At 35.4% G+C, this 27,806-nt stretch overlaps 1 protein-coding gene across 1 annotated transcript in view; it reads left to right on the top strand.

Moving 5' to 3' along the window:
• The window catches only part of LRRIQ1 (leucine rich repeats and IQ motif containing 1), a 308,516-nt gene that overhangs the window by 120,172 nt on the left and 160,538 nt on the right, over nucleotides 1-27,806 (top strand). The window contains exons 17-19 of the mRNA XM_069095103.1: nucleotides 1,374-1,850; nucleotides 17,828-18,032; nucleotides 20,982-21,101. Of these exons, the coding sequence (XP_068951204.1) occupies nucleotides 1,374-1,850; nucleotides 17,828-18,032; nucleotides 20,982-21,101 (802 nt within the window). The remainder of the gene's footprint in view (nucleotides 1-1,373; nucleotides 1,851-17,827; nucleotides 18,033-20,981; nucleotides 21,102-27,806) is intronic.

Below are 27,806 nucleotides of genomic sequence, written 5' to 3' on the forward strand. Positions count from 1 at the left end.
TCTTCTCTACTATCTAGCTCAATTATTCTTTTTCCTCTAAATGAGTTTCAAAATTTACTCTGTTCCGAGACAAATTCTAGAAAAGCGAGTTTTCTATTTGACTTATTTAATTGACATTGCATCCTTAACAAGACCAGAATATATATTTTGCTAAAAGTCATCATTATTTACTAGTCCATGTTTTGTATGTGCTATTACTATTTTGAGACATACTGTGCCAGAGTTGATGGTTCAGTATCATACAGTATTTTAAACTTTGAAACAAAGAAGCCAAACACGATTTTAGAACAACACTTGTTATTATTTGTATTTAAAAACAAATGTATTATTCCAGTGTAAACTACTGAACAGTGAAGATATAACTATTCAGAAATAGCCTCCCATATGTATTTCTGCATGTATATGTATATCTATATACATGTATATAAGTAAGTATATGTGTATTTATACTTTTGCAGGTTAACATGACTTATATAGCATTGAAATTCACAAAAGGCCTTTTTACATGAATAATTTGTGGTGGTAGCAGTTGAGATGAATTATATTATTTAGAAAAATGACAGAAGGATACATCTTTATTTTTATTTGTTCGCTAAGCACGTGGCAATATTCATTACATTGCCTTAACTCTGTCTGATATACTATAATTCTCTTTATCCCTTCCTCATTCCTCCTGTGGTAAGAAACACCATTAATATAAGGGAGCCATTCTGTGCCCAGGACCTAATAATTACTGTGACATTTGCCTATACACTGAGAAAATCTTTAAAACAAATAAAATAGAGCTGATGATTTTACCTGACCTTTTAGAATTTAGTTTGTTTAAATATGTAAACTTAATATTGTGTTAAAGTATTTGAATTCCTTTTTTTCAAGTGAATTCTCCTTCAAGTGAAAAATGGGAGAAAAAAAAAAAACCTTTCCCATAACATCAGTCCTTTATTTAAAAGTCCAATAAAAATATTTTGCATGGCAAGATTCAATGTTGGAAGCACTTTCAAGTTTATTTCATAAATAGCTTCTCCAAATTTAGGCAGCAGCAATCCTCATAGGCTTTCTCTCTCTACATTTGATGTTTACAGTTGTGAAGGCTTGGCTCTTTCTCATTCATTTGTACAAAAAAAAACCTCATGGAAGGAAATGTATCAAAATAAGACAACTAAGTATTTTGTTTCATCTACTCATTTAAAATTATATAAATGAATATTTTTAATTTTTGTGAAAAATGAGATCTGTTAAAAAGTAACCAAACCTAAATAACTTTCTAATAATTAATGTCAATGGGAATCATAGTGTTCATTAAACTTATTTAAAATGGTAACACTTTCTTATATTTATGATGACTAAATACTTTTCATTATTTTTTTCTTCAGAAATACACACTCCTTAGATGCCATAGAAGACTTGTGCTCTTATTTTAATGAGCTGATGAAACTTAGTAGTGAGTACAGAGATGCTCATGAACATGGAGACTTCAGAATCATTGATAGAGATGAAGATTTAAGTATCAGAAAAAGAAACCAATTAGAAGAACAGCAAGATAACTTGAAACAAGCAACCAGTAATAGTCTACAGCAAAATAGCTTCTTCATGGGTGGGGTAAATGAAAATAAACAGGATTTTCTGGAAGCTTCTCAAAAAAGAATTGATCTTGACAACAGTAACTCTGGATTCACTGCATCTTCCATAGATGAGCACATAGAGAAAATTTATCAAGACCAAGGTATCCAGAGGAGGAGGAAAGGCATTGAGAGCACCAGAATTCATACCAAGAACAGCACCATCACTGAGCCATTAATTACAAGTGAAATGGAAAAGGATTTCCAACATATTCAGAATGATGCCAACAAGTAAGATTTACAAATGTAATTTTTCTTCATTGTGTCACACTCTTGATTATATTTTATTGTAGAATCTTGGGCAAAAGGGACCTTTCTAGTACTTTTTGGTATAGGTATAGATTTAAAATGACCAGACCCTTTGTATTTCATTGGTTATTTGTAGAGTAGTGCCAATATTTATTTTTTAAATATATTCACCATGCCTAAAACAGAGTCACTTTCATTTTCTGACGTATTCTTCATCTGAAATGTTAATTTGGTCAATTCTCCTGGCATGTAATTGAATATTAGATGCTATTCAGAGTTTCTTGTAAAATAGTCTTTTAAATTCATGGTCATTTGAAAATAAATGTTCTTTTTGGGAGAACTGGTATTTGTTTTCCTGAAAATGGTATAGAAATGCCCTTTGAAGAATCAGGTCTTTCTAACTTTCTTTTTGGAGAAGGCATATATATTTCCTATTTATTAATTTAATTTGAGTCCAAAAATTATTGAATTTTGTTATACATATGTTTGTTTTAGTTTCCTTTTCATAAGAGCCAAGTGAATTATGCCAATATGACTTCTGATTTAACTGCATATATCCTTTTTTTTCAGCTACAGAACTATTTTAGTAACCAAAAATTACATTATGAATGGTTAAATGGTAAATCAGTTTACTTGCTTTATTGACCCTTTCTGTAATAAAATGTGGTTTTCGCTTTAGTCTCTTTTTTTACTTCTGCTCCTCACTCATTGGCTCCAATTGTCAGAGTTGGAAAGAAGAAAAGTTGCTAAAGTTAATTTCTCTAAAATAACAGCAGATCATAACCCTATCTAGGCTTTTGCATTCTGTATGATTGCTCTTCACATTTTTCTGTAAATTCTCCACAAAGACTCTACCTGACTCAGTGGAGGCTTTCCTTGGTACTCACAAGATTTCGTGGATATGAGCATACTTTGGTTGTCCAGTTATATTTCATTCTCACTACATGACTTATCCACCTCCTTATGTCAGGCTACAAATATAAGAGATGCTATTTATATTCTACTTCTTTGGCACAAGTCAGACAAGCATTAATCAATGCTTTCTATGTTGTTATAGGGGCAGGGAATATAAAGGAGAAAATGAAACAGTTCCTATCCTTGAGAATCACACATTTTATTAGTAGAGGCATGTACATATAGAAACATATAAAATACACACAAAACAAAATCTGAGGTAGTTTGTGTTGGGGGTGGTGGTGGGAAGATATTGGCCACTGAGAGATGAGGAAAGGTCTCAGGCAGAAGGTGTCACTTGATCTGAGCTTGGAAGGAAAGTCGGGATTCTGGGAGTAAAGTTTAGATAAGGAGAAAATGCATTCCAGGCATATGGGAGATAGCTTGTAAAAAACCAGAGATAAAGAACTGAATGTTACCCCTGAGCCGCAGGCACAAAGGATGTTTGGCTGAACCAGTGAGTATGTGTAGAAATGTCATGTGTCACAAGGCCTGAAAGGTTGGAGCTAGATTGTGAAGGATTTTCAAATGTGAAACAAAGGAACTGTGTATTTGATCTTATAAATAATAAAGGGAGCTGCTGGACATTATTGGGGAGCAGAGTAACACAGTCAAGAATTATTCTTTTGTATAATTACTTTTGCAGCTGTGTGGGAGATAGATTAGAAAGAGGAGAGACTAGAAGCAGAGAGATCCATTAAGGAACTATTGATATAGTCCCAGGGAGAGGTGTTAAGCTCCAGTCTCAGGTGGTAGCTATGAGAGGGAAGAGAAAGGGATGCATGTAAAAACCTATTGGGGAGGTAGTTAAGTGTTGGCACCTGACTAGATATATGGAATGAGAGTAAACCAAGAGTCAAGGAAGTTTTCAAGGTTTAGAACCTAGGGGAGTAGAAAGATGGTAGATAATATTGGGTCAGAAATTGGGAAGCTTAGGAGATGAGTGGGTTAGGGAAAAAGATAAAGTTCTATTTTAGTCTTGCTGAGTTTAAGATGTCTCCAGGGTAATCCAGTTTGAGATTTTAATTAAGGAGTTTGCAATGCAGGCCCAGAGTACAGTAGAAGGTTTGGTTTGGATAGCTAGATTCTAGGAGCTATTTGCATAAAGATGACAATTAAACCCATGAAAGTTGAGAGTGTGAACAGAAAACAGAAGAGGGCCCAGGACTTAACCTTGAGGTCTATTCAGGTTACTGAGCATGATAATGGATATGATCCAATAAAGAGATAGACAAGAGAAGAGCTAAGAAATAGTAGAGTTATGAAAATGCAGAGAAATGAGAATGCAGTATACAGGAGGAGATGGGGTTCACAAGTACCAAATTTGCCTCAGAGAGGTAAAGAAGGATGAGAGAAGAAAAAGTCAGCGGAGTTGGCAGTTAAGAAATCATTCCAACTTTGAAGAGAGGAACATCACTTTGCTGAATGAGTTGGAAGCCAGATAAAATGAGTAAGGGGAAGAGAAGTGCACTTGAGGCCATGAAAGTGGAGGCTTTTTCTGTTTGGTTTTGAAAGGATGGAGAAATAGCAACAGCCTGAGAGAGGGGGTTTGGTAGATAAGTTAATGGTATTGTAAGAATTGGGAGTGACTTGGGGGCATATTTGCATGCAGCAGGGACAGAGCTAGTAGATAGGGAGAGATCTAAAATTCTACCTGAAGAGATTGGGACGAGAAGAATGGAATCAAGGGTAGGTTCTGAAGGGGTTGTCCTTCAGAGATCAATTGATCTGTATGTACTTAACAAGCATTTGTTAAACACCCACTTATATGTGCTGGGGATATAAAGAAAAAAGTGACAGTTTCACCCTCAAAGATGTTGTGTACTATCTGGAAGACACATTATATATATACATATATCCATCCATATGTGTGTATTTATGTATATTTATGTACACACTCATATATGTACATATGGCATATATACGCATATATTATATGTGCCCAAAATAAATATAAAGTTTTGGGAGGCTGGGGTAGGGGAGAAGGTATTGGGAATCCCCCCTCTACTCACTTAGCTACCACCACAGTTTAAATCCTTGTCACTCTTGCATGGAATATGCCATTAGCTTCTTAATTGATCTCCCTACCTCAAACCTCTTCCCCACTCCAATTTATTCTCTATATAGTGACCAAAGACACTTTCCTAAAGCAATAGGTCTAATAGTGTCACTTTCTTTTTTAATTTCAATGACAGCCTATGCAACATAAAACACTCCTCTGTTTGACATTTAAAACCCTTTTCAACATGGCCCCAACCTGCCTTTCCAACTTTATTGGACATTACTCTATAGTTTAACCAAGCTGTCCTTTTTACTGTTCCTTACTCTTGATTCCCAATCTATGTGCTTTCATGTCATTTGTCTTCCATATCAAGAATGCACTTCTGGCTTACCTCTTTCTCTAAATATTCTTTGGTTTCTTTGAGATTCAAGTATCAATTTCCATGAAGCTTTATTTGAATCTCTAAGACTGCTAGACCATCCCTGCTGTTACCTTGCCTTTTTTATGTAACATGCCTATATATGTGTATATAATTTATCTTCCAAAGAATATATGTATTTTCCATGAAAGCATGGACTGTTTGATTACTTTTCTCTGTATCCCCATCATTTTACACAGTACTTGGCATTGGATAAGTACTTAAAAAATCTTTAATTAACTGACTTTCATTCAAAGCCCTTTATAATCTTGCTCCAGTCTAACTTTTCCAACCTTATCATGCACCCTTCTCCTTCATACTGTATATAGTCTAGCCAAACTGGCCTTTTTTGCTCTTTTTCAATAAATTAGTTTCTTACAACCCTCTTTATGCTTTTTCATGGCTTTCCTCCATTCCTGGAATGCACTCCCTCCTCAATTCCACATCTTAGAATCCCTAACTTTCGTCACAAAATTACTTGGATGCCACCTTTGATCTAAGGCCTTTGCTGATTCTTCCATCTGCTAGTTCTGAGCCTAGAGTAAAGGATCAGAGAATGGGGGGATGTTATTGTGGAAAGGGATATAGCATTTGAAATGTGGAGAAGAGGAGAAAGGGAAGCTTCTGAAGTCTGAGAAGCCTGAGGCAAATTCCTCTACAGATAGGGTGGAAGGATGGATGGTGTGGAAAGATTGAGGAAAGAAGAGAAGTTTTGAAGCAGTCACTTCATGGACTATAATAGAGAATAGAGTAAAAATAGTGTCTGACCACAGTAAGGACCCAGTCAAAATGAGATCATATATATTTACCCAGTCATCACAGTTAGGGGACTTTATCATCATTCAGTCATGGTGAGTCATCTTTAGTTGATATGCCACAATTAACATGCCTCCACAATGGGTTTCTCCCTCTTCCATTACCTTTGTATCACCTATAATTTTGACTTACCTGAAAGTGTGGATGGCATTTTGTATGTCTTAATAAGAAAGCAATTCCAAGAGCATATCAGCATTAAAAAGGTGGACATCTGTATTGATGAATAACTTGGAAGCATTTAAATTGAAAACCTGGTACAGTTTTCTCCTTCTTCGTTCTGGGCTCAGTTCAACTTCTTTGTTCAGTGCATGTCTAAGATACATGCATACACACATACATATCCATGTATACATATGTGTATGTATGTATATGTATGTATGCTTCAGGTGGAATGATTCACTGGGTTCTCTATTGAACTGTTTACCATAATTAAGACAACATGCATACATCCACTGTTTTTTCCTGAAGGGTAGGGCAGGTTGATCTCTCATGAACAACTGTATATAGCTTCAAGAAGACTGAAGTGTTTGAGGGATTAATGCTATCAGCACAATGTCATCCTCAAACTGCAGTGCTTAAAGAAAACCTCATAAGGGTTAGGAAATCCCTTCTCTCTTTGGAGTTTGTAGAGGATGTCTTCTTATAAGGATGGATATTTTCATTCTTTGAAATAGTATGACCCTCATACATGTTAATTTATTGAAAGGTGAACTCTGTGGGAGATCATATCTTCCTGTTTTCTGATTCATTTGATGTTACTACTCAACAGATCAATGAACAAAGTTGTCTTCATCATCCTGGGAGCTTGTATGATTTTAACTTTCACAGTTATAAAAGTAGAGGCATAGAAGCATGAAAAGTGTAGAGAATAGAAGATTCCATTGTACTTCCTGTTTGTGGACAATTGAAAGACATTTCATTGTTAGTTAAAATTCGTCTTTAGAGGCTCTTCTTCAACAATGTGCTTCTCGTGCTTATATAGCAAGGTTATTACAAGATTCTCTGAAAGATCTAATAGAAATGGTTAGCTAGCATTTGTTGAGCACCTACTATGTTCCAGGTGCTTGTGATAAGCATTAGAGAGTCAGAGAAAAGTGAAAACAAGCAAAGAGAACAGCTCATGTTCTCAAAGAACCCACATGCAAACAGCTGTATAGACAAGCTTGATACAGGACAAAATGGGATAGTCTTAGAGGAACAGTGCTTAGATTGAGAACTTGGAAAGGCTTCTTGTAGAAGGTAGGGCTTTGGCTGAGACTTGAAGGAATATGGGAAAGCTAAGAGGTGGTGATGGGGAGAGAAAACATTCCAAGCATGGGAATGGGACGGCCAGGAAAAATGCTTGGAGTTGGAAGGTGGAGGAATAGCAAGCAAACCAATGTCACTGAGTGATGGTAGTATATAGAGGAGAGTAAGGAGCCTAAAAGATAGGGAAGGGACCAGGATGTTCAGTGGTCAGTAACATTGTTAAATGATTCTCCGATTTTTCGTATGAAGTGAGGTATAAAATAGCTGTGTACTCACTAAAGGTCATTACCATTGTAATAAAAGATGTTCATGCAGAGCCCAAATCGAAGAGGGATTCCCTGGAGATATCGAAATACTCCATTTTTTCCTGGTTTTGGAAGACATTGTGTTAATTATGTCTTCATAATTAACACATTTGTTATGTGTTAATAATAACACATCCCTCAAAAGATGTGTTATTATCACATCAAATCCCTCAAAAGAGGCTAACTATTCAGAAAATAGGTTAACAGCTATTTTTCACTCCAACATATAAGTCATTGGATAACCCAAAGATCTGATCAATCAGTACACATATATTGGATGCACTCTAGGAATGAACATTAAACAAACTTTAGAATCAAGGAGGTAGAGAATGTGGGAAGTTGGGCATTGTTTCCTTCTGAAGCAGTCATATCTTTTTAAATGAGCAACATCGTTCAGGTGATGCTGTATGGAATTCAAAGTGTATGGCAGTCTCTAAAGAATGAAAATTTGAATGTCACCAAAGAAGCAAAAATTCATGACAGGTGGAAGCACGCTTTGTTACTAACAAAGAATTTGTGTGTAAAAAAAAGCAGCATAAAGGTTTTCTTCAGAGATATTTATGGCTGGAAAAAAGCAGCCAGAGAGTGGGTTCCAATAGATTATCCAGATATCCAATAGATTATCTTGTGTAATACACTGCTATCCACACAATATTAAGAAAAAAATATTATTTATTAATAATCCAGAGGCCCCTTGTGGGGTCATTATAGGAGGATACTTTTTGTTATTAACAAACAACATATACAGCAAGCTGTATTATTCTCTCTACCTTTCAGTAAGATAAAATTAGAAAGATTTGACTCTATATAGAAAATCATCTCTAAAAGATTATCTGCTCCCTTATCCTAGTTTTATCAAGGATATCCTTAAGACCATTGACTGATGTAGATACATTGGTCATCCTCAAATATTTTATATAGATGAAAAAGCAGAATATGGCCCCATAGTTATTGATGTATTTTTCACCCACCTTTTTATTGTAACAGTATCACACATAATCTTCTATTCTGTAATTTTTCCCTTTTAGGGGTATCTTAAAAATCAATTCTTGATTATTTCTAAATTAATCTTGCCTCATGCATTGAATTTTCTCCATTTGTTTTTTCACCAGGAGCATCCATTCTTACCCATTTCATATTAAGTAGTATTACATCTCTTCCACATTGCAGGGTTTAGGGATGAGGCACCCCCATGATCTTGAAAATCCACATAAAATTTTTTGACCCTCCCTTAGTACAAGAGAAGAAGTCTGAATTATTATGGTATTAAAAGATAAAATGTTGATATTACATAATATTTTACAGATATTTTATGCATTTCTGAATTTTTAAACTTTTTCTGTGCCTCATGACCTTCATGTGTGGTCTGTGAATTCCATAAAACAACCACAAAATTTCCTTTTGATTAGGGGCAGCTAGGTGGTGTGGTGAGTAAAGTGCTGGCCCGGAGTCAGGAGGACTCGAATTTGGTTCTGGCCTCAGACACTTAACACCCACCCACACACAAAAAAACTAGCCATGTAACCTTGGTCAAGTTACTTAACCCCAATCGCCCTCCAAAAAGCAAAAAAAAAAATCCATTTGATTTCTTATGCCAACCCATGATGTAGCAAAGCCATGATGGGGAAATGTTGGGGAAAGTTCCAATGTAGAAGGGATAACTGTACTATTAAGTCAGCTAGGTGGCACAGTAGATAGGAGGCCAACCCTGGAGTCAGAAGAACTTGAGTTTGAATGAAGCCTCAGACACGTACTAGCTTTATGACCTTGGGCAAGTCACTTAACCCTGTTTGCCTCAGTACAGTTGTCTATAAAATTTGCTGGAGGAGGAAATGACAAACCACTCCAGTGTCTTTGCCAAGAAAATCTAAATGGAGTTGCAGAGAATCAGATATGACTGAAATGACTCAGCAACAACATTACTACTGCCTCACATTTTATATAAGTATATGTGTATGAGTGTGTGTATACATATATACATATATAATATGTGTGTATGATTTATTGCTTAGGTGCTTTTTCTTACTTTATAATACTACTCATAATTTTCATAAGATTATAACTAATATCATTTGCCCCTGATTTTTGTTTGTTTTTTATATGCATGTAATACATATTTTTACAAATATGTTACACATACATATATACACATATAAACATATACTAATGTAAATATATACATGCAAATATAATATATTAAGGCATTAAATCCAAATGTCAGAATTTCATTATCAGAACCTATGAGAATGGATCAGCAGAGATAAGGTAGTAACCTTGTGCTAGATCACATCTATTTATTGTCTTTTAATTTAATATACAGATATTTTCAGCATAAACTTAAAGCAGCCCAATCTCATACTAGGCTTACTTATTATTGCTCAGTTGCTTGTCATTGTTTTATCAGGTAATTTTACATGACAATACTAATCATAAGTTTCATAAGATTATAAATAATATCACTTGTCCTTGATTCTCTGCTTTTTTGTTTTTAACAAATAATCTTGTTTTCTATGGTGGTATTGCTCTTGACTCCCATATTTTTTAATGAACAAAAAGATTGAGTTCTTTGTGAGGTAATTCCTATTTTTTAAAATTTTGTGATGATTTTTTATTAGCTAAATTTTTCTAAGGTGATGGTGATATAGTCAACATTTTTCTTTTCTCTTCTTCCAGTGTTTCAGAGTTCATAGTTTATTTAAACAATTTGAATTGGCATGGTTCTGATCATGCAATGTCTTTTCATCATCTTCCTTTTAGATTTTTACAATACATACACACATATATTACTACATATTTTTACTCTAACTAGATGATAATTTGATCCCTCCCTGATAATGATTTCTGAAACAACTCCCACATCAGTAACCGATAATTTCTTTTCTGTTGAACTATAATTAATTTTTGTTGATGTTTTTGCATGTGAAACAATCTTATACTGTTAAAAAAAAACAACTTACAGAAGTTGTGAGGTTTCTGAATAGTTCTGTAGGACTTTGATGCCATTCATTCTTGATTCTGAAATATATTTGCCAAGATTTTCACCATGGTTAACTTCATCTTTTCCTTTTTGGCTAGTTCATATTTACATACCTATGTACATGTTATGTTTCCTAAGGAGATGGAAAGCTTCTTAAGAGTAGAACATTTTCCCCTCTTATTTCTCATTTGTATTCCCAAGACTTATAATAGTACCTTGCTCATGGTAAGCACTTTCATTTAGAGTTTAGCTGAATTGAATTCACATTGAAATCAACAAGTCATCAAAGTTTATGTTGAGTCAATTTGAAGCATGTCATCAGGATCTTCATTAGAATTTATCTACTTCACCTGCTGTAAAAATATTTGTGGATATATCCCAGTTATTTTTATGTTAAACTTTTACTTATGCTTATTGTGAGTACAAAGTGAAATAATCAAGTATCTCATGAAATTATTTTCTTTTACCTTTGGAAATATAATGAAACCAACTTAGCCACCTATTTATTATCTTTTCCAAGGAAAACCCTTTTGCCCTCTTTCAATTTAGCCACAGCTTTTTTTATCTTCTGGTTTCATTTGTAGTGAGAATACCCACATACCTGTGGTTTAATTTCTCTGGTAATGTGTCAGTTCACTGGTATTTCAACCTAGATATTACACTGAGTACTGATTGCTTAGTTAGTAATTAGAGATAGCCTAAAAACCATTATTCTTACTACTTTCTACATACATTTCTGCTACTATGCAACTTATCACTCTGAAAGTACAAGTGGGTAACCCAGATTTTATTTGCATTTGGTTCATTTTGATTCATGACCTAGAATCCCAACTGCTAAAAATGAACTTCTTTCTTCTTAACTTTTCTCAACTTTGGTTTCTTCATCTGTTTTGAGATAAAATGAGGTAACATGTAAAGCAATTTGCAAACCTTAAAATGCTATCCATCATGATGATAATCATTATCATATTATTTTTACTAACCAAAATAAGTCTTAGGGCCACAGTCAGTCTGTCCTTGAGAACATGCACAAAAACCCTTTTCACATATCAGAACCCACCAGAGATTTTGTTGCCTTCTGATACTCAAAATTACCTCCACACTAAGATGAAGCACCAACACAAGATTTTTCTGAATGAAGTACCATACCTATCCTCAAGGAACTTTTAATTGAATTGGAGAGATAAAATATACACAAATAAGTATAAATGTTATTAAGTAAAAAGATTTCCAAAGTGCAATTTCAAAGGAATTTTTGTAAGGAAAGATAACTTTCAACTAGGGCAATCAGGAAAGGTTTCACGGAGGAGGTAGAAATATAATTGTAATTTAAAGTAAGAGAAAGATTTCCATAGCATGCATGGAAGTTGTTCATTCCTTATTTGGGTTTGAGGGGGAAGATATAGAGGGAGGTGCAGGACAGAGTAGGACAAGACTGGAGGATAATGAGTATTCCAGTTTTCCTAGAATTCAAAATTCACAAAGAGAAATAGTTTAAATCTGGAAAAGTAACTTGAGGTGGATTTATAGCTTTAATGTCTATGCCTTAACTATTAAGAAAAGGAATTTGTATTTTTTTTTGATTAGGCTATTTGAGTGTCACTGAAAATTTTAGACTGAGAAGTGAAGTGATCATATTGATACGTTAGGAAGCTTATTTATTTGAGAAGTAGTGTGGATTAGAGGGGGAAGATGGGAGACAGATTAGATGGTGACTTAAGAAAAAAAATCATGAACTATTATAAAATCTCAGTGTTGAAAGGGCCCTCCCAGGTCATCTAACCCACTATTCTTTCAAAACTAAACATAAACTCTACAATTTAATACCTCCAGTGTGGTCACCCAGTCTTCCCTCGAATACTTTCAGTAATATGGAAGTTACTGCCTCTAGATGTAGCTAGTTTCGCTTGTTGACAGTTATAATTGGTAAAAAACAAACAAACAAACCATTTTAGTAATCCTAAATTGCCCTCCATAGCTTATACCCCATTGCTCATAGTTATGGCATCTTAGACTGGGTAGAAACCAAATTACTCTTCTATTTGACATCCCTTCACATATGTAAAGAAAGCTGAATTGTCCTCCCTCTTCTCCAGGCTAAACATTACCATTCTTTCACCTGAATTTCATAAAGTATGATCTCAAGCTTTCCATCAATCTGGTTCTCTTCTGGAGACTGTCCAGCTTATCAATATCAATTTGAAATTTTGGTTCTTGTAACTGAACCCTAGATATTTTCTGACCTATACAGAGTAGAGTGATTATCATTTCTCTAGTACTGAAAAGTATATCACACAATGCAGTTTGGAATTACATTGTTGTTGCTGTTTGGCTATCATATTACATTGTTAACTGATATTAAACTTCCAGTCCACTAAAACTATTAGTCAAATGAACTGCTATCAAGTCTTCTCCATTTTGTCCTTCTGAAGTAGATTTTTTTAACACGTGTAAATCTTTACGTTATTCAGTTTCCTCTATTTACTTTGGTTCAGCATTCTATTCTATAAAGGCCTTCTTTAATGCTATCATCCAATGTGTTAGCTATCCCTCCTAATTTTTTATAATCTGAAAACTTAATAAGCATATAATCATTCCCATTAACCGAGTCGCTTATACAAATGTAAAAGAGCACATGTCCAACCATAGATCCCTGGGTTTTCTCCACTGGAGACATCCTTTCAATTTAATAATTAATGATTAATTTTGGGGGAATGTGGACATTCAACTAGTTCTCAGTCAATCTAATTATACATCATATAGTCCACATTTCTCCATCTTGTCCACATAAATAGCATGAGTAACTATGCAAAATGTTTCATTAGAATCTAGGTAAAATATATTTACCATTCTAGGAAGCCTATGGAAAAAGGAAATAAAGTTAATCTTGGATAATTTGTTCTTGATGAAGCCATGCTGGGGTCTTGGTGATCACCACTTCCATTTCTGTGTTCACCAACTATTCTTGTAATAATTCTAGAACTTTTCCTTCTCATTGTGACTTTTAGTTCCTCCCTATTCCCCTTTCTATTAACCCTGTTGTTACATCACTTCCCATTACAGAAGCATATGGACCATGTTTAGGCTTAATAACCTATAATTTGTAGACGTCATATTCTTTCCTTTTTTTAATCCAAACATTTATCACTTTCTAGACGTATGGTACCTTTCAAATTCTCTAGGATCTTTCAGAGATCACTGACAGTATTCCAACAATTACCTCCACCAATTCATATGATACCTTCGAGGGCCCCTGAGCCTATTTACTTTAACTTGTTAATGGAAGCTACATGATCTCTTACTCTCTTTCTATATATCTCATGTTTCAACACTCTCTTATAGCTTTTTGTTCTCTCATCTCTCTTATGTAGTTCAAAAATTATTTTCCTTGGTAGAGAAAGCAGAAGCAAAATATGAGAAAATGTATTTTCTTTATCATTCATGATCATCAAACTATCCTTTTCCTTACAATATCTTAAAAAATCCATTTTTGTCCTTAGTATTTATTGTTAATATTTCTACCACTATTTGTTCTTTTAAAAAAAATTTGATTCCTTCATTTTTATACCACATGTTTTTCTTTATATATATATGTATGTTTATATATACATACGCACACATACATATATACATACATACATACATCTCCTCCTGCATTGAACCCTCCAGTTGTAAGAAGATCAGTTAAACAAAACCAAAAGACCCCATGATCACATTTCATCTAAATACCACTGCCCCTTACTGTAGTTCTCTGCTTTCACCCTATACCACTGCCATGAATGATACACCCATACCATGTAGTGACAGGCAAATGATGAAACAGCAGGTGCAGATACACTGGGAGCTGTAGTCACAACCATGCCTATAGGTGACCCTGTCCATAAAGTTGTCTTCTCACTGGATATAAGTAGCAAATAGGATTTAGAAGCCCCTTGGGTATCTGAACAGCCTTTTTTAAAGAACTCCACTGCTAACTTCATGGTGTAAAGAAAGGGCTAGTTAAGGTACCCTAAGAATTGTTTGCTTCACCCCATCCTGGCCTGCTTACCATGTCAGGTGGGGATCCTACCCTGTGGTCAAAGCACACACACACACACATGCACGCATGCACACATACACACACGCACACACACACACACAGTCTGTTACAAAGATGATTCCACTCACTATCAGTACAAGGAATGTGCAGATAGTTATGGACAATGCAAAATCTAGTAGACCTGAAAAACAAACAGCTTTTGTTGCTAGAGAACTCAACAGTTTTCACATTCAAATGGAAGTCCTGAATGAAACAAGGGTGACAAATGAAGGCCAGCTTAATGAAGTCTGAGCTGAATACTCATTTTTTTCTGGAGTGGCCATAGTGAAGGGGAGCATCCTGAAGTTGGTGTAGGTTTTGTAATCAAAACTAATCTAGTCCATCAAAAACAGTGAATAACAGGCTTATGACAATGCCATAGCTACTTACAGGAAAATGCCATGCCACCATCATCAGTGCCTATTTTTCCACCATGATGAACCCTGATGGGATCACAAAAAGGTTTGAAAGACCTGGAAACCCTGATCATCAATATGCCAAAAGAGAACAAGCTTATAATTCTCGGTGACTTAATGCTAGAGAAGACACAGACTACCAGACATGACAGAGAGTCCTTGGGAGTAATGGAGTCAGAAAGAGCAGCAGCATGGTCACTTATTATTGAAGACTTGTGCATCCCATGACCTCACCACCAACACTGTCTTCCATTTATTTAAAAGCAATAAAACTTTATGGATGCAATCTTGCAATAAACATTGGCATTTAATAGACTATATCATTGTTAGGAGAAGAGACAGACAGGGTGTTAGAGTGACAAAGGTCAGTGTAGTGCAGAGTGCTGGATTGATTATAGACTCATCCTCTCCAAGTTAAATATTCCTATTCAACAAAAGTGGTGGCCCCAAGGCAAGATGACTACCAGAAGACTTAATGTCAACAGATTAGAGCCCTTCTCTGAGTGGGGACAGTTTGTTGCTAACTTGGAGGGAAAGTTGAACCAACACACTATTGACAACAATGGAACAGAAAAGGAGCGGACAACTTTCAGAGATTTGGTGTACAGTGCCACATTTTTTCATCTGCATCAGAACATTCACAAACATCAAGATTGATTTGACAAAAATGATGGAAAAATTCAGAATCTCTAGATTCCATAGGGTACAGAAGGATTGTTTGTCCCTCTCTAAGAAGGCATCATTTAACTATTAAAAGTAAAGTGCAAATTAAGCTTAGAGAGAGGCAGGGTTCTTGACTCAGTTAGAAGGTAGATGAAATTCAATTTTATGCTGATAATAATCCAAAGCACTTTTATGATGCCTTGTTATTTATGAACCAAAGACATATGGTGCATCTCAACTACTCAGTGCTGATGGATCCGCATTGATTAGTGATAAGGGCATGATCCTAGAGAGGTAGACTGAACATTTCAATAAGTGTTCTTAACAGACCATCATCAATCAGTGCTGAAACCAATGGCTGTTTAACTCAGGTTGAAGTCAGTCTCTCCCAAGCTGAAGTTCCAACTGAAGAAGAGGTTTTGAATGCCATTAGGATCCTTTTTGTATTGCAAAGCTCCTGGTGCTGATTCTATTCCAAATGAGATTTAAAAGGTAGGGGTCCATTGCTCATACAAAAGCTGACTGAAATTTTCTGTGTTATTTGGCAAGAGGATGTTATCCCCCAGGAGTTCAAGCATGCCTCCATTATCCATCTCTATATAGCTAAAAGAAAAGAAAATAGGTTGTTCTGTGACAATCCTGGGGGTAGGGGGTGGGGGGTATCTCTCTCTTAGTCATTTCCTAGCAAGATTCTTTCCTGAGTGCTCCTTAATAGACTGATCCTTCTCCTGGAGGATGATCATCAACCTGAGAGCCTGTGTGGTTCCAAAAGGGGTCAAGGAACAGTCCACATGATGTTTGCTGCTTGACAACTCCAGGAGAAATGCCAGGTCCAGAACAGAGATCTGTACAAAATGTTCGCTGATCTAACCAAGGCCTTTGATGCTGTCAGTCATGAAGGCTTGTGGAAGAACATTATGAATATGGGTTGCCTGGAGAAGTTCATCAGTATTATGTGTCTTTATTATGACTGCATGCTTGCCAGCGTTCTGGATAATGGACAATGCTCTCATGCTTTCCCAGTCACCAATTGAATGAAGCAAGATTATTGTATGCCTGTGAAACCTGGAGAGTATACCAGTGCCATACCAGGAAATGGAATCTCTTCCATTTGAACTGTCTTAGGAAGATTTTTAAGATTGCCTCAGTATAATGAAAACTACCCCCAAATTAGAGCTGTCCAGAAATGGAAAGTGCTACCTTGAAATATAGTGATTTCTCAATTGCTTGAGGCCTCCAACTGGAGGCTCAATGACCACTTGTTGGAGATGTTATTGAATTCATTTATGTTTTAAGTCAGAAGTGTTAGCCATAAACTATAAGACCACTGAAATCAGTTTAAATTGTAATTGGGAAATGTTTAACAAAAATCAATAAAAGCATAATATTCATAGATAATGTTAATTTGTGTTTTTCTAAGTCAATATTTTGTGGCAGGAATCCATTTCTGTTTTGGTTTGCTATACTGCTTTAGGTTATGTTTGAACAAGATGAACAAGACGACTCCTGATGTTGGATTTGACTTCTAATGACCTTTTTACCAGTTCCAAAGTTCTGTAGTTCTATGATATACCAGAGGTTCGTCTTGGTTCTGCCTCCCCTAATTTTCTGAAGTCATTATAGTTTCCATACCTTCCATGTGACATTTCCATAACAAGGATCTGGTCTCTTACTAGTTCCCCTCTCTTTTTATCATTTGTAAAGTAGCCCGTCTTTATCCATCCTCCAGTCAGTTATCACTTTGTTGATGGCACAACATTGTCTACATTAATCTTCCAGGACACCGAAATTAATATTTCTTATTTCAGTAATTAAAATTTCTTTTCCTACTGTGAGAGCTCTATATCATGCCTATAATGCAACACAGCTGTATCTTAGACAAATTTTTCAAACTGAGCACATGGCCTTATCAAGGTTCCTCAACATTGCCAGGAATAAATAATCCATAAAGACAGAATCTACACTAACATTTCTTGTTCTACCTATTCATATATTTATCTTTAGGTGAAACTCCAAAATATGAGGAAACATTTTCATTCTTTAATTTCTTCCACTAAAAGCATCTTTGTTTTTGGTGTTTAGTAGGAAGGCAACTATAGTAATCCAGAACCCCTGGCAAGGATACCGCATTCACAGACAGGTTAATTTTTGTGATAAAAAAAATATGGCAGCAATGATGATACAGAGAGCTTGGCGAAAATATCTTATGAAGACCAAGATGAAAAAAAGACCATGTACTACTACTGACCTGCATGCACAGAGGGAGAAGGCTGCTACACTTATTCAGGTCTGTGTCCCCTTTTGTCATTTATACATGCAAACAGTATGTCTTCATCCTATCTTTGTGTTTATTTATAAAACAGCCATCACTTGGGGGAAGGAAGGGGAAAAAACCTTATGTAGTCCATCAAACTTATCTGTGGCATGTCACTCAATTAGTAAATATATATTCAATACCTACTGTGTGCCAGTCATTCCAGTAAGCACTAAGGATGGAAAGAAAGGCAAAAGCAACCCCAACTTCCAAGGAGTTCCCAGTCTGATGGGGGGACAGAGTATATGGCACTCTGTGCAAGCAAAATCTAAACAGGATAAACTGGAGATGATCTCGGAGGGGAGGCACTAATGTCAAGGGAGCTTAGGAAAGGTTTCTTGTAGAAGGAGGTATTTTAGCTGGGGCTTGATTAGAAAACTCGGAGGCCAAGATGAGGAAGGTTGAAAAGGTTACAAAATCACTCATTGTCAAGTTCAATCACTTACCAAACTTGCAATGACTCTGTCTTCATTCCCTGATACCCCAGGTAGCTATTTTTCCCATGAGGAAGCTACTTGGAGCTCAGCAATTGACTTCGTTTAGCCAGGAATTTAAAATGCTCAAAAAATTCTCTAAATTTTGTATTTTGTATTTAAATTTGTAAATTTTGTATTTGAATCTAAATTTGTATTTGTTTCATGTGGGTCAGCACTAGAACTGAGGTGCTACAATGTCACTATCTGGCTATACAGGTAGGGGTTGCCTGACTTTGGCTCACCCTTGGACTCACTGTGAGCACCTGACATTGAATGTACTTAGAGCAAGGGGTCCATCAACCCCAAAAATTCTTGGATAGAATGGATAGATTCCAGAGAAACTGGAAACTTGAATGACAAAAAAAATACATATTTATTTTCATCAACATTGGTTACCCTTGTAATCCTATATATTTTATTTTATAAATGTTTAAAAATATAATTCTGAGAAAAGGTCTGTAGACTCCCTCCTCTCCTCCTTCCTCTTCCTTTTTCCTCTCTCACTTTCCATTCTCTTTTCTCCCTTTCTCTCTTCTCCTCTACCTCTTTTCTTCCCCCTACTATCCCCCCTCTTCTCATCTCCTTTTCTACTCCCTCCCCTCTTTTCCTCTTCTACCCCTTTTTCCTCTCCTTTTATTCTCTTCCCCTCCCTTTCTCTCTTCCACTCTCTTTTTCCTCTTCTTTCCCCCCTCTCTCCCCCCTCTTCTTTTCCTTCTCCTCTGCATCACTCAGTAACCTCTTCACACTCTATCACAAACTCAACCCCAAAGTCCAGAGCTTCTGGAGCAACAACTGTCACCCACATTGTTGTGAATCACCAAAAAACCAAGATTTATTGGAGGGTAGGGGAGTGGTGGATGGGGGTAGAAAGTACAGTTAAAGATTACAGACAACTTCTCGAATACTGCTTCTAAGCACAGCTTCCGATCTTCCTCTGAGGTTCTCAATAATAATTCCAAGTTTCTTTGTTACTTTGTAATAAACCTTATGAAATATTTTAATTGTGAAATCAGAGACAATGTGTTTTAAAGTAAAGTTCATTGTACTTAAAAGGAAAGAGCTATAGTTTTAATTTTTAAATGTTACCTTGTTGGATTTTTGAGGCTTCAGATTTATACTTTATGTTAAAAAGGTTTAGGAAGATTTTAAGAAGATATTCACATCAATTGAGTTTGGCAGATTTTTTCCACCTCTTTGTGACCCCATTTGGGGTTTTCTGGGAAAGTATGCTAACACTTTGTCATTTCCTTCTCCAGATCACTTTATAGATAAGGAAATTGAGGCAAACAGGGTTGAATGACTTGCCCAGGATCACACAACTAGTATCTGAGGCTGGATTTGAACTCAGTTCCTCCTCACTTCAGGCCCAGCACTCTATCCATTTGTTCCACCTAGCAGTTCCCTAGGCAAATGTAGCTTTATAGAAAAGCAATTCAGCTAAATGCACAGGTTTTTCTTCTCTCTTTTTGGTGACTCATAGAATTTGTTTTTTCTTAGAAATGATTCATCTTCTCTAAAGATCTCTAGAATATCATTTAGGTTCTTTAGGATTTAGAATGTGCTTACACATACAAACACATTTTAAAAAATTTTGTTAGATACAGATTGCCTTATCACAACTAAGATATGACAATAAAGACTCAGATTTATGTCAGGCTTTGAGGTTTACAGAATGCTTACTTCATAGCAGCTCACTGAGATAGGTGGTAGGAAGTATCGCTGCCATTATTTCAGAGATACAACTGAAACTTAAGAGGCCTTCAGTAATTTGTTTGAGGTCAGATAGAAATGCTAGGTTGGGGATGGAACCCGGTTCTTTCTAATTTTGGACCAGTTTCCTCACCACTGCAACATGCTAAGAAGAGAAAAATTGGAGGCAGTAAAATCATGATTATGGCATTAGTAAAATGAAGGAGTTAGCTGATCTCTCTGTTATCATCCAGCTCTAAAAGTCCATGATACTATTTTAATAAATTTTGTTTATTTTGAAGGACTCATATTTATTTGTAAAAACCAGGTTTATAATTTCAAGTATTGCCACTTCCAAATGTTTAATATTTCTGATATGTGCTTCAGTTTACATTTCACACAATCATTTGAAAATGAGCATTTGTGTGTTTCTTTATGTTGCTTTCTTCTCAATTTTTAATAGGTCCTAGAGGATTTGTCAGATCATTAATTAGTTGACAGAGGTTTGCAGTCCAGGGAGTTTTTAAGATTCCATTCTGCTTACCAAGCAGCAAGTCTCCTGGGTATTCAAGACTTTAGACACATGCAGGCATTTAATTTGTCTTCTAGTTTAAAATGTCACATAAAGTTCAAAAAACATATCATTGAGCTATTAAGCTGATGTCTGAGATGTTTTATCTCCCTAATGGGATAGCAGAGAATCTGGATTTGGGTTTGATCTATAACCTTATGTAACATGCTTTATATTTTTGTTTAGGCAGTTTGGAAAGGCTTCCTGTTACGGAAGAAACTGACCAGAGCACTAGCTTCCATTAAAAATGAAGAACTTGAGGATGACTATGAAGAAATCGACCTAGATGACTTTATGTTTGATGAAGTAAGTATAAACTAGAGCATAAAATGTTCATTTAAAATAGTGCTGACTGTAATTTTAAAACTATTTAAAATTTTATACTCTAGGTGATTGAATTGCTATCATGTGTTGCCTCAAATAAAAAGGAAAATATATGTCATTATTTATTATTTTATACAATTGTTCTCAAGGTAATGATGTGCTAAGAATATTATAATCATGCCATATATTTTCCAAAACTTTGAGTCTGGTCATTACCTTATATTTGAATTATTGCTTTGTATTTTATAAGAAAATGTATACATATTTACAAGTTTAGAAAACTTCTGATTTGTTTTCTTTGTCAGAAATATTTGGACTACAAAGAACTATAGTAGGTTGCATTGTAGTAACATTAATATTTTCAAAAAGCTCATTAATAATAATAATAACAACACAACAGAGCATATGTTTCCTAAGAGCAGAGGATACTTTTTCCTTTTTTTAAAGAAAAACTAAATCAAAATTATTGAGTTTTGCTTTAACTTTTATATTGTTTTATTGTTTATCCACTTGAAATGTTGTGGTGTAAGATGTAACTGCCTCAAGAAGTCTTGCTGTGATGCTTCATCATGTCATGTGATATGGAGTTAACCCTGGGTTCTTGAAAACTATTATCAGTATAGCACAGGAGACCTTGGCAGGGTCTAAAACTGTAGAAAATCTTCACAGGGAATAAACCATGTCTTTTTTTTTCTGGTGATTAGTCTTCCTAATCCTGGCAAAGCATAACAGTGTACTTGATAATGAAATTGTTTCTGGCCATGGCAATCTATGAAGAGAGAAACAGAGAGACAGAGACTCAGAGAAAGACAGAGAGACAGAGTGATAGAAAGAAACAGAGAAACACAGAGACTCAGAGAAAGTCAGAGATAGAGAGACAGACAGAGATAGAGAGAAAGAAAAAGATAGAGAAAAGATAATATAGATATCAGTATGGTATAGATGATATATATATATATACACAAATATATAAAATATATAGATATATTTTAAATTGTCTTCAGTCCTGGGTGGATGCCTTTTTTTTTCTGTAATGATGGTAGTAGAGTGGCAGGAAAGGAGACAATAACTTTTAAGAATCACAGTTTTTACACCACTGACAGTTTTTAATTTCAGTCTTGTTGGACTGAATATATGAGATATTTGTCCAGGAATCAGCAAGTGAACATATTGCTGAAGCAACTAAGTCATGTCAGTCTTGACATTCTTACTACAAATATAAGAAGAAGGAACAAAGTTGAAGATAAAAGGAAGAATGTTTCATAGTTACTCCTTCAAGAAGTAAAGAAAGCAGTTGGTGGACTGGGTTTCATTGTATTCCCAAAAATTTCAAGAATTATTTCATGGGATGTGTGTTCTTCATGTATTTCAGTACTAACTAGCAGAAGGCAATATGGCCTCCTGATTAGCAAAAGGAGTCCAGACATCTGTGAATAAATATTAAAAAAAAAAGGAAAATGAATTAACACTCTGAGGAGGGAGAAAACCCTGTAGATTCCTAAGACAGCACAGAATCACAGCAGGATGTTCTTGAATGATTTAAAAGAGAAATAATTTTGAACGCAGAATTTATAGCCTATGTAGCAGAAATAATTGTCAGAATAGAAAAACTTGAGTCCATGATAAGAAGTCTCACCAAAGAAATAAAAGAGATAATAACTGAATTGGCAATACAAGCACATAAAATTGAAAGACAATTTGGAATAACAGAAGCAAAAATTAATAATGTTAAAAATAAAACATACTGTGTTGACGAAGCTGACAAAAACAGCAATATTCAATGTTGGAGGGTTTATAGGAAGAGAGCGGAATACTGATGCATTATTGGTGGAGCTGTGAATTAGTACAATCATTCTGGAAAGCAATTTGTAATTATGCAAATAAAATAACCACACTATTTCATAACCTTTGACCCAGAGATTCCATTAATAAGGAAAATATTCCCCATATATGCCTACATTTTTATAGGAGCACTTTTTATGATAAACAAAGATACCAAAGGATGGGAATAGTCAATTTTGCAGGGACAGTGGAAGGATAGTCATATAAATATGCTATTGGTCTAAACATTTGGAAAATAATTCTAAGAAAGTGACTTAATTGTTTATATCCTTTGACACAGGAATCCCACTGCTAGACATACCAAGATGTCAGTAATATAAAGAAATATCTAATGTACAACAAAATATTTATAGTAGCACTTTTTGTGGTAGCAAAGAGCTAGAAGCAAAATAGATGTCCTTCAAATGGGGAATGGCTGAGCAAGTTATGGTACATAAATGTAATGTAGTATTCCTTCACCAAGGGAACAATGAATATGATTGGTATGGAGAAGCAGTGGTAGACATTTTAGTGAACTGATTCAGATCAAAGGAAGCACAGATCCAGGAAAACTGTACTCACAATTACAACAATGCAAAAGGAAAGCATAATGATAAAACAATCAAAACTGAATCCTGTGAAATTATGTGACCATGTTTGTCCCTAAGTAAGATATATGACAGTGGACTCACCCCTCCTTTGCAGAAGTGGGAGACTGAGTAGAACTCTACCCATAATATAATGTCATAATTGTTTGATGTATTGATTGGTTTTCTTGAATATTTATTTTTTTTCCCTCTTTTTTTGTTCTTTGATATTTAGGTTAGCTCTCTGGAAGGGAGAGAGATATTTTAAGAAATAACAACTAGCATTAATATATCACTTTAAGGGTTGCAAAGTACTTTACAAATATGATTAGACCTTTTCCTCACAATACTCCTGGCAGGTAGGTGCTATTATTATCCTCTTTTACAGACAAGGAAATTGATAGATAGAAGTTAAGTGACTTCTAGGGTCATACAACTAGTAAAGATTCAGAGGCCAGATTTGATCTCAGGCCTTTCTGACACCAGGTCCTAGGCTCAAAACACATAAACATAATTTAATACCCTGATTTTTCTAAGAACATTTCATATTTCAAAAACAAATCACAAAAGAGAATTCATATTTATGAGCCCTTTTATTTCAATTTTTTTCTACTAATCCTATGATTAATTTAATTTTAAGTTGAGATTATTTCTAATAATAACAAATCTTTTAATTTTCCTTAAAATCCTTCACATAGGTTGAAAATATGTTCAAATAGGTTGAACATTTACTCATCAAAATATAAATATAGAAATAATATAGCAAATCAGTTGTTTAAGTCATTATTCCTCAGGTAGTGTTAGCCCAGGCTTAAAAATCTGGGTAGTTAGGTGGCACACTGGATAGAGTGTAGGGCCTGGAATCAGAGTGACTCTATCCTCATACATTTATACTAGCAGTGTCACTCTGGGCAAATCACTTAACCTTGTTTGCCTCAGTTCACTCATCTATATGATCTGGGGAAAGAAATGGTAAACCACTCCAGTATCTTTGCTAAGCAAAGCACAAATGGGATCATGAGTCAGACAGGACTGAAACAACTGAACAATAACAAGGTGTAATGGGAATGGGAATTTGAAGATCTTCCCTGCCCTTTAATAGACTTAGAGAAGAATTTGAAGACCTCCCCTGCTTTGAAAGTAAACTCTGCCCCCTAATAGGCTGAATGTAATCACATGGAACCTGTGATGGGAGGAGTTTGCTGAAGGGAAGCAGAGCCCACAGGAAACTGGGAGTCAGAGCCAGAGAGACGATGGGAGAGAGAAGAGGTTGAGGCAAGGAGATAGAAGACTAAAGGATACTGTGGTTCTCGGTGTTATTTCAGCTTGTTAATTTCTTTACTATTATGATGGCATTGGATTACTGCTTTTGTGATTCAGTTTTCTGGTGTCTAAATAAATTCTTCAGGTCGCTCCTCTATATGGAGAGTTTGTTATATTTTGGGATCAAATGCCATGCATATTTATAGTCACAGTCTTTATCATGATCGTGGGTGCTGAAAATATTGCACTGGCACTACTCAAGGTTTAAAATAGATTTTAAGAAATCATGTTATTTGTTCAGTCATTTTTAGTCAAGTCTGACTCTTGGTAAGATGGGAATACATTCTATCTAGGGGGAATAGCCTATGCAAAGGTCAGAAAGAGGAGACAGAGTATTGTCTGTGAGGACCAGTTTTTGCCTTACACCTCACATGTGGACCTCTGTCCTATATTCTTTGTTGACTTCTTATGGATCCTCATAATTGATGTATTTTCTCCTCCAATATGTGGGCTGTTGTTCAGTCTGTGTGAGAGCTCCCTGTGGATCTAGAAGAGTGTTTCTTTTTTTTAATTTTTTAAAAAAGCACTGCCCAGTGAGTCTTACAAGGAAAGAGATAGAAGTTTCAGTAGGAGTATGGAAAACTATCTCCGAAGGATTTCCTCAGCATGTAGCAGTTTCTGGCTTGCTTACAACTTAAACTAAGTATAGGCATGTCATACTGTCTGGCAGATTAGCTTTCATTGCTTTGGTTAGTTCAGTAGCTATGACATCTATGGAAAGGCTTGTTGGAGTGACTGACATGTTGGATGCCCAAATTTAAGCCTTTGCTACCAGATATCTTCCTGACAGGTGGAATGAGGAAAATTTTAATGTGGAGCAAGTAAAGTAAACCTTGCAAAGGAAATAAGGAGATACTCATTTGAGGGCAGAGCTTTTCTGGGGTGCTTGAGGGGCCAGTGATGCAACACCAGTGCACTGTTATTGTGTCATGGGTGATTTTCATGGAAGGCAATAGGATATAGTTGTGCCAAGGAGGGTGGTGAACATTTGAGGTATTGAGGTGAAGCATTAAGTATAAAGTATAGAATTAAAGGAAGGACTGGAGTCCTCAGGTACTTTAATTCTAGGACTGGCCAAAAAAAAATACCTGCCATGCATAGCAGGTGGGCCTTTGGAAAGGAGTTTGACATGGCAAGGACAGGGACAGCAGCCAAATCTGTAGAGGAAGCCTAGATGGTAGCAGTGAATGCAGAGAACTGGGATGTAGGATGGTACAGGAACAGAGAAGGATGCAACCTAAAGCCCTCTAAATTTAATGGCCATAGCCTAGTAGAAACAGTTCTATATCTTGGAGTCAGAAAGGCTCTGAGTTCAAGTGCTGCCTTAGATACTGACTAGTTGTGTGGCCCTGGGCAGATTGTTTAACCTAACTTGCATTTGCCTTGATTTTCCCATCTGTAAAATTGGGATAATAATAGCACTTGTCTCCAAGGATTCTTGTGAATATCAAATGATAAGGCATATGTAAAGTACTTTGTCAACTTCAAAATGCCAAATAAGTACCAGTTATTGATAGTATCAGAATTCCGACTGAAACATGCTAATTTTCGCTTTCTTTCATTTTTTTTCTGAGTCTTGTACAAAATGGCTAATATGGAAATGTTTTACATCATTGCACATGCATAACCTACATTAGATTGATTACCATCTTAAGGAAGAATAGAATTTGGAACTCAAAAGCTTTTTAAAAAGTGTTTAAAAATTGTTTTTAACAAGTAATTAGGGAAACTAAAATTTATTAAATATGTCATTTATTATTATTAGCTATTGTTAACTCCAGCGTTGTAAACCTGAGACTGTAAAAATGTTTGTGTCTTTAGCTGAAATAGGGAGGTTACAAAAAAATCACAAGATTAGGGTAACAGATAAATACCTTTTTTCATGAGATTTCTAAATACTGAATTTTGGTCTATTCAATCAAATATTTTTGTTTGTTTTTTAGATCAACAAACATTGAAGGACTTTGAATTCTCTGTACTTTTTCATTTAATTGTTACAGAAACATGAAGATATGGCCTACTATAGAAAATAGTTTGTAAAAGCCTTAATTCCTTCTCATATTTTCAGTAATGATATTTAAGTAGGTATTTGATTTCAATAATGACTTGTAAGTCAGTAGATCATGCTTAAAATGTTTTTCTAAAGATCAAATAGTTGTCATTTTGACCAGTAGTTACTTAGGTATTTTGGGCTATTCTTTTAATACATAGCCCAGGCAGTCAGGGAGTGTGCCCATAGATCCTACCCACAAAGCTTTGGAATGTAATTGATTATGGAAAAACAAAACAAAACAAGACAGAAGCATTTTTTCTCCCTCCAGTGCCATTTGCATGACTGAAATATCTAGGCCATGAATTCCTTGGAGAAACAGCCTGTCTTTTCACTGGTTGGTGGAAAGGAGACAGAGATCCAAGTAAATTCATACATAACAAAAAACAGACAGACAAACTGGGGACTGAAGAGTGGGGATATGTCATCTAGATGAAGGAATCATCATATGATCAAAACTCCAAAGTGGGGGGTACAGGGAAAGAGATAGACAGACAGAGACAGAGACAATTTCACTGACAGGACACTGACCCTCTGAATTTTATCTTGAGAGGTAAGTCTCCAAGGTTGACCTCTTAACAGCTCCCCATGAAAATGACTAGGAGAAAGACTGAGGAGAAATGAGTTTAGGAGGAAACATCTATGCTAAGTTAATTTTCATATATACATATATATATTTATACTCTTCTAATATTATGTTTAAAACTCTGTAGCACAATGCCTAGCACATAGTAGGCACTTTCTAAATGCTGCTCCCTTAAATGAAATGCAGCAGAAACTGTTTCCCTGGAGTAAATTAAAGTTTGAGCCATGATCTGATTGGTTAAACTCTTATTTAGGTGATCGAAACAAATGTCATCAACAAAGAGTGTAGAGTTAAAGGAAGTTAAAGGTAGCTGAGAATCA

Source organism: Petaurus breviceps, unplaced genomic scaffold (genome assembly GCF_028583685.1).
Source record: "Petaurus breviceps papuanus isolate PSGF00001 unplaced genomic scaffold, PetGlider_PUasm1.0 225, whole genome shotgun sequence".
Classification (NCBI taxonomy): domain Eukaryota; kingdom Metazoa; phylum Chordata; class Mammalia; order Diprotodontia; family Petauridae; genus Petaurus; species Petaurus breviceps.